The sequence below is a fragment of the Amblyomma maculatum genome, chromosome 1 (genome assembly GCF_055883805.1).
Source record: "Amblyomma maculatum isolate TAMU_Amacu chromosome 1, ASM5588380v1, whole genome shotgun sequence".
Classification (NCBI taxonomy): Eukaryota; Metazoa; Arthropoda; class Arachnida; order Ixodida; family Ixodidae; genus Amblyomma; species Amblyomma maculatum.
In genome coordinates, this window is record NC_139344.1 from 133,614,563 (window position 1) to 133,632,030 (window position 17,468).

General features: G+C 42.2%; 1 protein-coding gene across 7 annotated transcripts in view; it reads right to left on the minus strand.

Moving 5' to 3' along the window:
• Nucleotides 1–17,468, minus strand: part of S1P (membrane-bound transcription factor site-1 protease) — a 123,225-nt gene that overhangs the window by 100,665 nt on the left and 5,092 nt on the right. For all 7 annotated transcript variants that reach the window (XM_084589020.1, XM_084589019.1, XM_084589018.1 and 4 more), the window contains exons 6-12: nt 14,428–14,545; nt 13,751–13,861; nt 9,884–9,993; nt 7,786–7,902; nt 6,948–7,015; nt 6,738–6,840; nt 594–670 (exon numbers count right to left, since the gene is read on the minus strand). In XM_084589020.1, the coding sequence (XP_084445146.1) occupies nt 594–670; nt 6,738–6,840; nt 6,948–7,015; nt 7,786–7,902; nt 9,884–9,993; nt 13,751–13,861; nt 14,428–14,545 (704 nt within the window). The remainder of the gene's footprint in view (nt 1–593; nt 671–6,737; nt 6,841–6,947; nt 7,016–7,785; nt 7,903–9,883; nt 9,994–13,750; nt 13,862–14,427; nt 14,546–17,468) is intronic.

Below are 17,468 nucleotides of genomic sequence, written 5' to 3' on the forward strand. Positions count from 1 at the left end.
GCAAACGTCATGTGCTGGCGCGTGGCAGCGATCACCGCAGATGTGTGCGCCTTTGGGGAAAGGGCACGATGCTGCCCGAGACCGAAACGTCACGCGGAAAACGGCCAAGGGTGATGCGATCGTCTTTGGGGAAGGCGCACCGTTCAATGCGTGGTGCGTAGTTCGACATATTAAACGACCGGTGAAATTGAGTTCGATATACAACGCAGCTTTCCTATACTTTTACATGGGATTTTCAAGGAGATATTCCGTGAGTTCGATATAAACAAAATTCGAATTATCCGGGTTCAACTGTACTCAGAAGGTGTTTTAGTATTCGTAGCATCTTAAAAGAGCCTCTTAAACAGGATCCTTAAAAGACCCAGTAAGTCCTAGTAATAGCAAAAGATATGTTCACCTATAAATACACAACTAGTGAACACCTGGGAGTTATCTGCTATAGGTTGCTTTCTGACTCCGGCCTGTGGCTTTCATGGCGTGTATGGACAGTGGCAAAACTTAACCAGCATTCAACTGCTAAGCAAATTACATCCTCTGTGCACTGAAAATGAACTTTATTCAATAAGTATATAGAATAAAAGAAAAAAACTCACGAAACAGCAGACCCTCGAACAGAAGAGCCGTAAGTCACAATATCTGGCTTAAGACGGCCATAACCACCAGGAAGCTCCTATAAAGCAAAATAAGATAATTTAACTCATTTTTCTCAGCAATACATACATCCAAAATTTATGCAAGGTGCCATAATTTACAGTATGCAATCCACAAAATATTTTAGTCTGCCGACTATATATCAATCAACAGGAGTAGACTATACAGTTACACAGGACCACAAAGATTTTATCGAGCTCCAACTTTCACTGTGCTTCTGTTGCACAGGTTTTACCTGTGCTTAATAGCACTAGCACTCATCTTGAATTCAAAGAATACTGTTACTTGTCCTTGATATGAAAATTGCATGGCCAATCACAAGTGCCTGACTTGCATAATGCACTTACACCCCTGAGCATTTCTCTACAAGCAAGAAGATAATTCAGCTCGTGACATTAGTTGCTATGAATTAAAAAAAATAGTGTTCCCTCTGCTGTATCCTTTTCAGTACTGCAGTTAACATTATGGTACAAGTGGGCTTTGCAGACTGTAAGCCAGAAGCATGAAATCCAGTAGTAAATGTTTCCTTTTCACCAGACTAAAATGAGCACTGCAGAAATGAATGCAGACTGTAGTCCAGAAATTATAGTATCTTAACAGTTCAGTTCAGTTCAGTCGTGTCCGACTCTTCGTGACCCTATGGACCATGTCACGCCACGCTTTCCGGTCTCTCACTATCTTCCTAACATCACATAACTTCATCTGCAGTGCCTCGAGGATGCCATCTAACCATTGCGTTCGCTGCCTACCCCTTCTCCGGCGACCCTCAACCTTTCCCAACATCAAATCTTTCTCCAGCGACTCCTCTCTTCTCATCAGATGACCAAAGTAGCTGAGCTTTAACTTTAAAATTTGACCCTCCAATGAGCAGTCAGGGTTTATGGCCGACAATATCGAATGATTTGATCTTCTGGCAGTCCAAGGAACTCTCAAGAGTCTTCGCCAGCACCACAATTCAAACGCGTCAATTCTTTGGCGGTCAGCCTTTTTCACAGTCCAACTCTCGCATCCATACATCACAACTGGAAAGACCATGGCACGAGTTATACGGATCTTGGTTGGCAGGTCTCTGCTCTTTACTAGGCGGTCAAGGCTAACCATTGCTCTCTTTCCCAGAAGCAGGCGTCTCCTAATTTCATGGCTGCAGTCTCCTTCCGAGGTAATCTTCGAGCCCAAGAACAGAAAATTTGTCACAGCTTCCACTTCTTGTCCATTGATGCTCCAGGACTTGATAGGGCAGGACGCCATGATCTTTGTCTTTTTAATGTTCAGTTTAAGCCCAAACTTCTCACTCTCTTCTTGTACGCGGATCAGAAGTCTCTTGAGTTCCACTTCACTTTCTGCCATTAAAGTGGTATCATCCGCATATCTAAGGTTGTTGATACGTTTTCCAGCAATCTTCACTCCAGCTGAAGACCATCCAGACCGGCCTTCCTCATGATGCACTCTGCATATAGGTTAAATAGGCAGGGCGACAGTATGCAGCCTTGCCTCACTCCTTTCTCGATCGGAAACCAATCAATAAGACCATGCCCAGTTCTGACTGTGGCCTCTTGCCCTTCATACAGGTTCCTGAGGAGACAGATGAGGTGAATTGGAACTCCCATCTCTTGGAGAGCTTGCCACAATCTGCTGTGATCTACGCAGTCAAACGCTTTCGCATAATCAATAAAGCAGAAGTAGATGGGTTTCTGGAACTCGCTTGCTTTTTCCATGATCCAGCGAAGGTTAGCAATTTGGTCTCTAGTTCCTCTGCCCTTGCGAAACCCAGCTTGCACGTCCGGAAGCTCCCAATCCACATACTGCTGCAGCCTACCTTGGAGGATTTTCAACATCACCTTGCTAGCATGCGAAATAAGCGCGATCGTGCGGTAGTTGGAACAATCTTTGGCACTGCCTTTCTTTGGAATGGGGATATAAACTGACCTCCTCCAATCCTGTGGCCACTGCAGGGTTGTCCAAATCTTCTGACATAATGTATGCAGAATGTTAACAGCGTCATGGTTGAGGTTTTGAAGCAACTCAGCTGGAATGCCATCAATTCCGCTAGCTTTGTTCTTAGCAAGGCTGGCTAAGGCCCATTCAACTTCACTCTTCAGGATGCCCGGCTCGAGATCAGTAATCACAACCGTCTTATGTTGGGTTTGCACATTCGGGTCCTTCTTGTACAGTTCTTCTGTGTATTCCTGCCACCTCTTGTTTATCTCTGAGGCTTCAGTGAGGTCCTTGCCTTGTTTGTCCTTTATCACGCCCAGCTTAGCACAGAAGCTTCCTTTGATATCTTTGATTGTCTTATACAGAGCTCCAGTGTTCCTTAATTGGCTGTTGTAAAATCCCGTTAATTCATAAATTCAGATAATTTGAACTAAGAGAGTGCAGTCCCGGCCAATGCCCATGTGAGCCGACGGCGTCACATGCTTGTTCCTTCGGACATGAGCTGGCTTGTCCTGGTTAATTAGGATGAGGAATTGTGTCGAGGTAAAACACGCGCAGAACACAATCACTGAAATACTCCCTGCCCCAAACCTGAACTGCATGAAACAGTGGTGCTCGCGCACTTCATCCGCACAACGGCTGGCACGGCACTGATCGGAAGTTCGCCAGTTCCAAAATATAACTCACTCTGATTGTTTTCGTATCATAACTTCACGTGCTCCCGTGGCTGCGGCTGAGCGTGTACATCAGTCAGTCACAGCGTTTCGAACGCTGCTTGATGCGTCTCTCATTAATTTAGTCACTCATATGATCGTTAGAGACTAGCAAAAATTTTCTTGCGCCTTGCTGGTTGCCTAGTAACTGTGATGTCTATGCTAAGCCTAACCTAGCTATGTGTGATATGATGCTAAGTAATAATATCTAGCCGTGTAACATGTGGTACTAAGTCATTGTATATCTGCAGTGACAAACCCTTGACCTTTCATACATCTCATTCAGTTTAAAGAATTTAAACCCCTGCCATTTCATTTTTCTATATTGGGATGGCATCACACCATTCTAACGCCTACACATTATATCACTCGCATTCATCCACATCCTGCTTCCGGTATGCTGGAACTGTGCTCTGGTCACGTGCGCACTTGACCACAATGCTTCATCGCATGTACTCTATGGTGAAGCACACTCAAAACACAACGGGGTTGTTCCATGAAGAAGCACCACTGCCACTGTATCGCACTACAAAAAGGATACCAAAGGCCTTCACAATTTTAAACTCCTTCCTCAATGTTCCCAACAATGTGCGCAAAGCAAAACACTTGACAAAGCCAGGAAAAACCATCATTCTCACTTGTATTTTCTTTGGGGGCAAGGAGAGGGGGAGTGGTTAGCCCAGCTTTACAGCAATGCGCTACTTCCTGAACACAGCCTTCCATTACTATAATCATTAATGCGTGTCAAGCTGATGAGGGGTCAACAAACAAAGTATCCATAGCCTGTTTATCCTACAACACCATGCTTAAAGCATGCTTTGTTAGAACACTGCTGGGCCCTCAGAGTAGGGTGCCATTTGTTCGCACACCATTTTTGCACTGCTAAGCAGTTTTGTTTAGACATCATGTGTGCATCTAGGAAGCAGTCGTTCAAAAAGATTTGTAAGATAAAATCTCTGCATAAGCTGGGATTTTTCGCAGGTGGTTCGAGAATTCTTTACTTTGTGCACGCTGTCAGGAGTGTCAAAAGAAGTGCTCCATAATAACAAAGGTCTCCGTGGAAAGCGAGGACCGCGGATGCCTCCGTCTTTTCACATTTCATATCAGTATATCACAAAACTAAAGCTTGGGGCCTGTGAGACAACCATAGGTTTCATAATCGCGGAAGTCATTGCCACCGCTTTTTAACAATAACATTCATATAAAACGTTGTGCAAACTGTAAAAAAAAATTGCATATAAGATGCACCGTTGCATTAAATGCGCTAGCAATATTTTTGTAAAAAAGATTCATCTTATGCATCAGAAAATATAGTAATATGCAGTTGAAGTACAATGAAGAATATTTGAACAACCGATTTTTTTTTTTTCGAGCACGTCGTTCCTTGACATGATGCCACTTCAAGACCCCAGCTGAATTAAATGAATAAACAAGCTACCAACGGCACTGACTCATATGGACATGTGTTTGGCGACAGTCCGAATTTCCAAGTTAACGAGGTCAAAAAAGATCTTTTTGTGATAAATTTGCTTTGAAAACGAAATGATCACTGTTCACACAGCTTCTTCAAGTAAGTGTGCGGGTTATATGCAAGATTTGTTTTTATTTTGTTGAGCTCCAAGTTTGGAGTATGTGCCCTATGCACCGCCTATAGGGTAGCCACTGAAAGCTGCTTAGCGGTCGTTTTCAAAAGTTTTTCCAGGATAAGAGTTGCGGCTGCTCATACGTAGCTGTGAGGATTGGCAATGTTCACGTGGGCGATTTTTTTTTTTTTCAGCTCCTGCCAATTTTTTTTATGATGGCCTAAAGAATAAAGTTGAGGTTGGCCTTTGCCAAAAACTAAAAATTTGATAATACTGCAGCCATCTGAGAGAAACTAATGCGTACACACACCATTTTTGAGCCCTGCTTTTTGTGGGTATGCTGCATCAAATAATAAATTACTTTAACAGAATAATCGCTGTTTTTTTTTTTTTTTCATTTACCCTGTCTTTGGTTTGCAAACTCCTTTAGTATGTATTCATGGCAACACACCTCGATCCAATATATATGAGACATTCTGCACCACCCGTCGTTACACCGTGCCAGCACCGCTCCCTTATAGGCACATCGCCTCCGGCTTTAATGCGATGTCGCTAACGATCCCGCATTGGAGAAATTTTGGCGGCATCATCGTTCGCCGTGAACGAAAAATCTCGATGGAAAATTCAGGAGCAGTTTGAAATGTTCAGGTTAACGCTAACTTTCTCAAGGAAGTTCCATAACTGAAGGAAGGTAATTGAGTGGAAATGAAACCTGAGTCAACTTTGAGTGGGGGTGTAAGTCGAACCCAGGACTTTATATGTTGCGAGAGAGACACACGTTCATAGGTCACGAAGGCTTGCTGGTTCAAACGAAATATAAGTAGACTTACTGAATTCGCAATGCAAACGCGGTCTGACAACGCAATCGCGTTCTGGTATGGATAGGCGATGTTTAAATAAGCGGCCCGATGTTTAAAGCATCCCTCACGTAAGTCAGGTCCGCATGGGCACCATGCATAAAAGGAATAAAGTTTTTCGTTTTTTTTTTTGTTTTTTTTTTTTTAACTGCTCTGTGATGTGATACTTTTTGCCTCTTTAGCTGCTCTTGTCAGGCTTGTCCAATAAAGTGGTGCAAATAGTTTTGTTTTAGGCTTCTTCAAGCATTTCTCTAGCCCCCAACCCCTTTTCGGGATTAATATAATACGACAGACGTCTTTTGTATCAGTCTAGGTTCTCCAGCATTTTTCTTTTGCTTTGTCAAGGCTCTACCTTTCTTTCTCTTCCTCTCTTCCTTGTGACTAGTTTATCAGCACTTTCATTTTTTTTTTTTCTGTTTCATTCTCTTGCTCCTTATTATAGTTTTTTTTTTTCTCATGGATTTTTGTGAACCTACCATTACAATGCCGTAGAAGACTGCCAAGCTCTATTTTCCACCCCATTTTATTTCTATTTCATTTCTATTTGTTTGGACTATCCTGCTTACTATTTTACTCCAGTCTCTCTTTTCCCTATGTTTTTGCGTTCTGTCTGTCTGTCTCTCTCACCACATTGTCATTTCTGTATATCTGTTGAAGTTGAGGAGGTTGAGGTTGTTGCCGACTACAGGTGGGAATAGCCTTGAGGGTTCCGCTGGCAATTTGTATATCCGCTGTTTTGCTGCTGTTATTTGCTTTTCCTGTTCTGCTTTCTGTTTTGCCTTGTTTGCAGATCTGGATGCTACCTCTTCTAAAGTTGTTTCTTTTTTTCTTTTTTTTTTCAGGCCAGCGCAGACCACCTCGAGATTTGGACCTCATCTTTCTTTTTCTTTTTTATTGCTATTATTATTATTATTATTTTATTAAATGCAGGGGCTGGGAAAATATGGTGCACTTGCATCTAATAGTTGACAATGGAGAGAGAGCAATTAAAGGCTTACCCATGTTGTCATTCCTCGTGATGAAAAACGCGCAATTTGATCTTCAAAGTTGATTCCACCGACACCAATTACATCCATCTGGTCAGCTGGGTTATTAAGGGTGCTGGAGAGCATGAAAACCACAAACAAGGTCAGCTATTGTATATTTAAAATTGAAGCATCCATGAGCATATGACTGCCAAAGTATGAGAAAAAACGCAGAAACCTTACCCATACAATGGGCCATCATTGCCAATAGCAGAAATCATGATGACATTGTTTGCCGTCAACTCCCACACCTATGTCATAAGAAAATATTTCACTGTCAGCAATACTGGACACTCAGATCACGAGACACAGGTTATGGCAAGTCAACCTGGCACTTTAGCATAGTAGGTTACTAGAGACTGTAGTTTACGTGCCTAATGTGATATCACAATGTGCAACAATACTAGGCCCTATAACAATGTTGCATGTCCTCATAAGTTTACTTCTCTCATTCATAAACATGCACACGCATGCCTACACACGCATGCCTACACACGCGCACACACACACACACACACACACACACACACACACACACACACACACACACACACATGCTTGCAAGCATCTACACACACACGTTTTTCGTGTTACACACCTATCATATTAAAGAAAATACCATACTATGTCACACAGAAAGAGCCAAACACCTTTACAGCCTCCAGCGATACAATGCAGTCAATTTTGTTTAAGAAAATAGAAAAGTCACTAAGAAAGTCAGTAAGCCTACCTTTGAACCTAAGCAATTGGACACTGAATGAGTCATTATAATAGCCAAAGGGAAGGCAAATGGCAATTTCCAGTAAACATATGCTCAGCATACATATACCAGTGCTTATAAATGTCGTTAAATAAATGAACCACTTATTTGCTGCTCCTATCCTGTCTACTAGTCACAAATAGTGCCGAGGAGGTCAACACACTGTTCGTGTGTAACCTTACCAAATGAGGGTATGCCAGAAAAAAATAATTCAATGAATGCAAAAACGGTGAAGAACACATGTGCCATGGAGATTACTACCTTGTCCACAAATGGATGATCCATGAAGTCGGGCCCACCAATGCTCAGATTAAGCACATTGATTTTTTTTAGGATGGCGTAGTTGAATGCATCCAAGAACCAAGATGTGTACGACAACTATAATTTACAAAAAAAGAAAAAGAAAATCAGGTTGAAATCATCAAGTGCAATCAAATGCAACATCATAAGATATGCAACAAAATAATACTGTGTATGGATAAGCCTTCATGTAACTACCAAATGTTCACAACCTATTTGGATCACATCTTAAGTGTTACGACGCTCGACTACTGTTCCCAAGGAAGCGAGATCGAATCCGGTCTCGGTGGTCGCTTTTCGATGGAGGCGAAAGGCACGGCGCCCGTGTGCTGTGCAATGTCAGCGCAGGTAAAAGAACCCCAGGTGGTCGAAATTTCCGTAGTCCTCCGCTACGGCATCTCTCCTAACCTGAGTCACTTTGGGAAGTTAAACCCCACAAACCAAACCAATCACATCTTATTATTTATTTACTTATATTATTTATTACTCACAGCGCCTTGGTTATGCATTACAGTGAGGAGGGAAGGATCACACAGTCTACTCTTAAGGAATTGCAGGTACTTTGCACATAAAGCGTGCACATAACAAAAATAATAAAAAGCATCAACTAGCATAACAGCAACACAAGAACGCGAGCACTCTTCAATAAGAAAAAAAAAAAGACAAAAAACACAGAAATATAGCAACTTAATACTCATTAACTCATGAACATGATGCCTGGGGGAGCAAACACACAGGTAGATAAGATAAAGAAACTGCAACAAGTTGCTTTTTAAAAGAGCGACAGATCGCCTTTGGTAAGTATAAAATGGTCGACGACAAAATGTGTGAAAATATTCTAATATTCTGAGCAGGAAATTGAATATCATCCAATTCAATTCACTCATCGGATCAAATCTGCTCTCAACTTTTTGTATACTTTCTGAACAACTGGCACGAAGTTCAAATAAAGCACATGGTTGTCTTCTTCAACTGTTTCAAAAATGGGGCTCACTCCGATGGTGCATAAGCACGCTGCTATGATCAGCTTTCCCAGCAAGGAGGGCTCGCACTCTGATGTGGTACCTTTGTGTGATGCTGTTTACAGTTATCATTCCACTTCATCACAGCCAGTAGCACTTAGCTCCTTAGCACAATTAGGTTTTGTGAAAGAATTGACGCAAGTAGTGAATGTTAGTACAGTAGCCTATTCATTTTTTTTATTAGGCTACATTATTTGTTTTAAATTCAAATTTAAAGCTGCACCATCCATGTTCAATTCGGTTTTGAAAAAGCACCACTGTCACACCTATACCCACAATTTAATGTGCTTGAGTTCACTCTAGAATAATGGCCTGTGGGGCGAGTTGGTTTATGCCTTGAAAACCACTACGGCACAAAGAAAACACAAGAAAAAGAAGGACACCACATGCGCACATTAGCAGCTGTTTATTGGAAGAAAAGGGACATATTTAAACTTTTGACCACGCGTGTGCTCAAAGTCTAATATTACTCAAACCTGCCGGTATCAGAAATCGGCAAATGAATGACATTACTAAACACTTAAACCAAAGATAACAAAAAATAAACTAAACAAGTCTTAGCAACAGCAGTCAGTCAGTCGTAGCAAAAGCAGTGTCAAGCATTCAAAGCAATAGCAGTCAAAACCTAAAACGTAAAAACGAAACAAAAAACAAGGTAAAATAACAAAAACAACGGTAACAAAAAAAAAAACATACCATAGAAGTCAGTCACTTGTAGAAAAAGCAGTGTCATGTATTCGAAGTGAAAGCAGTCAAAACTTAAAATGCAAAAACAAACAAAAACGAAGTAAAATAAAAACATTACACAGTACCCCCCAAGACAAGTCGTCAAACACAAAAACAGTTGGTAGTGTACACATATGGTGTCCTCCTCTTTCTTGTGTTGTTTTCTTTGTGCCATAGTGGTTTTCAAGTCGAGCTCACTCATTAGCAAAAAAGAAAGAAAGGCAAGAAGCCCAGCAATGCAGCACATGACCAAAAGGAAAACAACTGAGTATGAGTTTGTTGCATAAGCAGTGCTAAAACAGAGCACTCGCCTGATCCTTATTGAAGACACGATACACATGTAGCTCTGACTCAGGTGCAAAGCCTAGGCAGTCGCGGCTGCTTGCTATGACACCAGCAACAAAAGTACCATGGCCTAAACCTGCAAGCATATTTGATATGAGACCCTCATAACTTCCACTTGACACCACTATACAGTAGATTCCCGTTACGACGAACTCGGTTAAGATGAATTTTTGTACCACAGGTTGGTTTCCTATAAGACTCAATGTAAAAACGACTTGTACAGGACGAACTGTTTCGCATGTCTTTTGATTAGGGGAGATGGTAAGTAAAATCGGCAAGAATTTTTTTTTTTTTTTTTCAATATTGTCATTAAAAAATAGTAGTTAAACCTCTATGTAACAAACCTCCATGTAGCGAATTCCTTGATATTACAAACTTTTTCAAGTCCCCAACGCCACCCCCATTGAAGTGCGTGTATTTGAAAACTTTATGTAGCAAGCATGTCGCGGCGGTTGACCTTGATATAACGAATTCGCGGCACCGACTGGCTGTTAGCTAGTGCTGAATTACTAAAAATTTGGCAGAGTCCGCAAGTTTCAGGACGGTAAAACATGAAATGACGTGGAAGGAACGTCTATTATAGTAACGAGTGACCGCAATTCATACTACGCGCCACATTCCAGGGCCTACGGCGCTTTTACGTAAAAAATGCAGCAGCCTCCATTGCTTTCGCTTTTGGAACGTGGCACTACGGTAGTTCTTAGATGAGAGACACCTATCTAAGAATGTTGGTTCAGGCTCAGAAGTAGCGAAAATTAACAGGACAAAGGAAAAAAATATGGGGCAAGCATTGTACATCCATCGCTTCCACGCGGTTGCTCGTAGGCTCTTGCAAGTCGGGAGCGGGAATAGCATAGCGCACCGGCAATGGAGGGTTTCCTAAGGCAACGGTGGTGAGCGAGCGGGGACATGCTTGAAGGCACAGGCACCTCCTAAAATGTGCGTTCTCTACCCCAGACTGATTCCTTCTTCACCTCCCTTTCCCCACTCCCTCGTAGAAAAGTCACGCGTGCCACGGCAGAGGTAGAGGCAGCCACTGCTGACTCTAGCCGCCGCTATCGCGCCGTGCTCTCTCATGCAACTTTTCACCGCTTTATGACTGAATAATTCTGATTTACTGTAAACACTTCCAAGGTGGTATCCCTTATAATGAATTCATCTGGTTTTCGCTATGCACTATCCTTTGGGGTTTTCATGCGAAAACTGCATATAATGAAAACATTGACGTAACGAAAGATCGCTGACATTTTACAAGTTCGTTATAACCAGGTTTGACTGTACAACATCTTAACAACAAGTCTTTGAAATTATGGGCTGAAATGAGCAACAGAGGCGGTTTAAAATCTCGTCAAACATACCCACCCCTTAATAAAAGAGGGGTGGCTGACAGTATAGTTTGTTTTCTTTAAATGATTTGCATGTAAAACTGTTTATTCTAAAATTCATAAATCAGTTCCTTCTTTTGCCTAGTTCTTAATTTTGCCGACATGGACCTTCGAAGCATTTCAAACCAGGCTTCCGGCGTTCCGAGACGCGTTCACAGATATCCACTGCGCGCCGGCTTTGCAAGTTTGGGCTTATTCTACCTATTTCTGCTAGCCTATGGCGTGTACAATGCAGTTGGCTCCTACGATGATGGAAATAAGACGAGGGAAAAAGTCCTCGAGGCACTCGGCAAAACGCTGGGAGTGTTCTGCACAGTGGCTGTAAACCGGATGGCCAAAGCTCACTTAAGTTCTGGGCCTCGGCAGAATAGAAAATAAAAAAAAAGACAAGGAAACCCCAGGAAAGCAAGCAGAAAGGATTTTTATTTTTTAGTGCGTAGCACTACTAGCCGCAATCACAGATTTCGCCGGGGTCTATCTGAAGTCGCTCACTCTCTCTCTCTCTTTGTGAACTCGAAGCGGAGAAAGAGAAGGTGGCTACGCGCGCGTCTCAGCATTGAGGAGGTGGAGCAGCCGCGGAGCTGTAGTAGAAGCTTCTTTCTCTGTCCATCTATCTCTCCGTGAACTTGAGAGGAGGAAGGGAAAGTGGCGACGCCTACATCCCACGATCTAACACTGAGGGGGCGGAGCGACAGCCTGATGCACCCAGTTAGAGAGTAAGATAGTGAGAGAGGGGCGTGTCAGTTGCGGACGTGGCGGCCGTCCCAGGGCAGCGTTGCACAAGCGTGTGTGCGTTTGCTTCGCGTCGCAATGAACGAAGCCGGTCCATCTGGCATTGCGGCGCAGATTTGCCGGGCTCGACGTGCTGAAGCACAACGATTACGAAGGCAGCGGCAACGTGAGTCTACTAAATCTGGTGTTGCAGCTAAACGGTGCAAGAATTTAGACGCACAAAGAACGAGGAAACGTGCCGAGCGTGCTCACGAAACGGCTCAAGACACTGAGCGTCGGCGTGAAATGGATACCGAAGCGAAAAGGAAGAAACGTGCGGTAGAAACTCCAGGGCAACGGGATGCTTAACTGCAAGTGAAGGCTGCTGCCAGAAAGGTACACGCCGCTGAGAGGCTCACGAAAAATCAAGCTGCGACAAGGATATTTGAAAGTGATTTTCTCGGCAACCGCGCAACAGCCGGCGCTGTTTGTCTTTGTGACTGCTGGCCACCTCTTGCATGAGCTGAGGGAAGATTTTGGAGAGTGTAAATAGCTGAAGTGTATGCATGAAAGGTATAGCGAGGATAAGCGGTGCTACGCACATACTTCGTATTTGATTAACTATTCAAATCGGCCATATTTTTTTTAAACATGTAAATGATAAGAAGGCAAAGAATAGAATAAGCCCCGAAAAAGCAGAAACAATTCTAATGCAACTTAAGAAAAAAGCTGTTTTTTTTTGCCTATTAGGAACATTTTTTTCATCAACCATTATAAGTAATAACATGCAAATCTCAGGACACTAAAATGTATGCCTGTTGTATCTACTGAACTAGAGAAATCAGGATGCGCCCAAAAGATTTTATTATATATTTATATCATTGAAGAGGTTGTGATAAACGGAATGTCATGGTTCAAATATGTTTTTTTACTAAAGGAACCAGGCTTGCGAAATTATTATAGTTCAGTGTATACTGAGTATAAAAAGAAGATTGCTGTGAATTTCGGTTGTGCTGGTGGCAGCATTTTTTTTTTATTTTGTAAATGTACCTTTCTCAATACATTGCTTTACAATATTTAATAATTTTTTTACTTAAAATCTGCTCGTACTTCTCAATAAATCTCAGTGTGCTTGACACCAGCTAATTCGCAAAACACACAGCCAAGTTTCAAGATTTTCGTCTTAGCACTAACTGAGAAATGCCGAACCATCCTTTAAGAAATTATGCAACATGCTACTGTGCAAGAAAGCATATCCTCATAGCAGCATCCCGAACTGTGAGGAAACTGTCTTGCAGGTGAACATTTTTTTTAGAGAGGGGGGGGGGGGGGGGGGGGGAGTTTTCTTGCCAGTACAGAAAAGGCAGGAAACCATCGTGCCTGTGCTGGCAGAAATCTGTCATTATCAGATCTAACCATGGCTTGGTCAGATCTTGGCACTGTTCACGTGTCACACGTCACGCGCTGCCACCAAGACTAAAAGTTACAGTGCACTCAGTCATAAACTTGAGGCTGAAAAAAAGAAAAAAAAAACCTCCGGGGCTGCAGTTTCACTTAACCCGCTGTCGCAACACACACTATCGCAGTGCCGATAGGGACAAATATTGGCATATCCTTTTAGGTGCACTTCTGTGAAGACTAAGAAATTTTCTGGCCCCTTTGAGTTCGTCGTAAGGGGAGTCTGCTGCACCTATATGAATCACTGCAAGCACAAAGGGCTACTTGGCGAAACCATACCATCATCAAGCATCTTTTCGTTTGTCCAATTGGTTCGCTCTTTGACCTTCTTGAAATGAGGGTGATTCTTAGGAAGACCAGTGTCAAACACTGCTACCTTCACCATGGCCCCTAAAGAAAAAAAGAAAGAAAAGGTTAAATGACAAAGCCTTCTGATTAGAATTCACAGTATGAGAAGGGCTGCTTACCACTACAGAGGTACTCCTGAAACAAAGGTTCACGTATGTACAACCTTCACATGTGAATCGCCGGGTTTTTTACATGCCAAAGTAATGCTGAAGGCTGTGAAATAAGCTGTGACGAAGAGCTTTGGATTAAAGTTGCACACTGGTATTTATTTCATTAGCATGCACCAAGACATGAGTACAAACTGTTTTTCCCTTTCACCTTCATCGAAATATAGCCCTTGAATATATGACTAAACCTGTAAGCTCATGCCTACCATTCGAACTCTACAGCCACTGGACGATGGCAGTGGGCAAAATACTCAACTCTGAAGTCCAGTGGTGCCCAAGCACCATATATAAAAGACTTTGGAGCTTACATCAGTAGCAGCGCGCCAACTACTCATCAGCAGTATACTTTTGTAGCGGTAATGCATGAACTGACCCAAGCAAGTGCATGTCAAACTTTTAGCTTGAAATAACACACCCTGGCTACAAATTAAAATTGCATACCTCTGATTCCAAGGTTCCAGAGGACGTCAGCTTGAAGAGCCTTTGTGATCTGCCTGGGAATGACGCGCATAAGCTTGCGCTGTGGGCTGTGCTCTGGCTCGTGTGCAAACGCACTTTCCTGCACACCAAAGAAAACAAAAATTCCCATTGCACATGTGTGCAGAACAAAAACAATTTGCAGATGCACATTCGAAACACTGGTTGAAACTTCTGCACCAATTCATTCCTTCTGGACAGCCAACGACAGTGCCAGGATATTTGTGAGACGGTGTGGAGAATGCGGAGGGGGACGCGGGGGTTTTGATTATCCATAATTCCTCAGTGGCTCCTTTTCATGACGACAAAATAAACAAAATGCAGCGGCGAGACCTTCACATGTCCGCAAAGGGGCTTTATATAGGCTACATACTTAGAAAGTGTGCTCCTCATCTGATTAACCACTTGGTAATTGTTTTGCGTTTCTGACCTGGCACATTTCTCGTGTGGCAAACACCTCCTCTCACCTCCCTTCGGCACCATCCCTGCTGACCGCCAAAAGAAGCCCCTATTATACATCAAGGCCATCTTTTTCATCTAATATTTCTCCCTTTTCGTATTCTTCACACATAACATGCGCAATGTACTATCCTTGTACTTATGTGACTGCATACGCAATGCATAGCTGTGAAGATATGGGTAGTCTGTGTTGTTACACAGTTGAACATAGCTCTACCAAATCGAAAGAGACTGCAAAAGTTTAACATATTAATAATGTGATATACAAAACACGGCAATATGTAAGCTTAGCTGTAACCAAACAAGAACACATTGCACCCACTGCAGCGGCACGTTGCCTGCCACCGCTGTGCTATCAGAACATCACTCACTAGGCTTAAATAAGCCTGCTTTGCGTCAAAGTTGCAGCAGACAATTCTCTGAAAAACTAGACAACGCCCATCATAATATATCCAATCCCGTTACCAGCACACTATAAAAATAAACAAACAAATTAATCACATTAAAATTAAGGTGCGGTTGATTTCGACAATGTTTGCAGTATCGAAACACACCAGACAAATGCCACTGCTGGGCTTCAGTTAAGTTGGCTTCACAGCATGACAGCAATGTGGCGTAAGACACAGGAGACTGAAGGCCACCTTCAGGCACACCCCAGGTTTGCCTCATCGCACGGTTTCTCAGTGTTCGCACAGGTGACATGCCTCAGCACTTGAAAAATTAATTGAATAACATTGTTAGAAGTGCCTTTTGTAGGGCAAGATGCATCGTTCAATATATCTAATGAGTGGCAAAACTGTAGTTCAATACACTGTGCGACCTTTCCTAGGCTTTTACACAGGATTTTTGAAGGCTCGATGAATACCCTGAGGGTTGACTGTCCATTCGATACAGTCGATAAATCAAAATATCCATGTTCAATACATCGAGACTCAGCCGTACAGATATACTCTGCAATGAGGAAGCAAAAGTGCAGAGGCAAATGTGCTGCTAAAATATTTAGACATAAAAGTGGGTGAAACTCTAGGAAAACTGCAAAACTGAAGACATGCAGCATTGCCCTTGTCACAGTTATGTGCTCAGTGATGCAAACAGTTTAACACAAACCTTTCCTCATGACTTTGAGAATAAAATGACATAAGCTGAGGACTGTCAAACGTTTTTCTCATGAGGAAAACAGTCCTCGGCTTATGTCATTTTATTCTCAAAGTCCTGCACCTTCTAAACAAGTAGCGATCATGTAGACTGAAATGCTAGGCGGATTTGTCGATTTCAATGCATTTATGCAGCCCTCACAGTGTTTGCTGCTCATTATGCACGCACACTAAGCCACCAGCAAACAAATAAAAGTAAAATACTCTCGAGAAACAAATCACGGGAAATTCAAGTCGATGTGAGCCTGACTGCAATAAAGGTGGAAGGCTCCAAATCAGCTTATACTGTCCGATGTTTATTATTGTGCACCAAAATCTCATGCGCCAGTAACTTGTTTATGTTTCTAACCAACATTGAGCTCTAAACGCCATAATGCCTTACATGCCTACAACTTTTTTAAAAACTGAATATCGCCTTTCCTCCTCATGTATGAGTATGTGAAAAAAAGGCAGCGTAACTCAAATCAAACTACAATCAAACAGTACCAAATACACAGTGGTGAAAAAAAAAAGTGGAGTGTTTAACCAAATAATATCAACCAATAACATAGCACATCAAGCGCTCAAAGGAGGCCACACTTCAAAGAATGTGCATATATATACATATATATATATATATATATATTTTTTTTTTTTTTCACGTAGAATATATAGACCAAATAAATCACTGGAACTAATTATCTTCAGCGTACAAGTTATGTTGCATAATAGATAAAATTTGGATACATTGTGAATGATGCCTTGCTCACTAATAGACCGGATGCAGGTCTGAAGATTTTTTTCCACTATTCTTTTCCAGCTTGTCATGCAATGAAGCAAAAATGCACACATTTTCCAAGCTGAAAAAGCAACATTATTTATATTTAGTAATACAAGTTGCACCCAACTTTCTTAGCATGATGCTAAACTGATGTAAAGATGTAATCACCACGAAACGTAACCAGTATCTCAAATGGGTGACTGTGGCAATGCACCCACTGCACAAGCAAGCAAGTGCGTACCATAGAACATGATGCAGCAATTGGCAAACAGGTTAAAAATGATGGCATATTAAATAAAAGACATTCTGTGAGGTATATTTTTGCATACAAATTGTATACAAGCAGTAGACCAGCTGATCTTTACTGCTGAGTGCCACATTCTGAAGATGCAGCCTATTTCTGCACCAGCACAGGAAAAAAAGATGTACATGAAGCACTCATATGAAGACTGAGACAGCCCTGCATAAGCTGATCAGTGCAGCATTGTACCATACACTGAACTTTCAAGTGACTCCAGGCATCCCCTGGACAGATAGTGCTGGCTACCTCTTCCTTTTTTTTTCTTTTTTTGGCGCATCATACGAGATCTCAACTACAATGTATAAATTCAGAGGGAATGAAAACAAGTCCT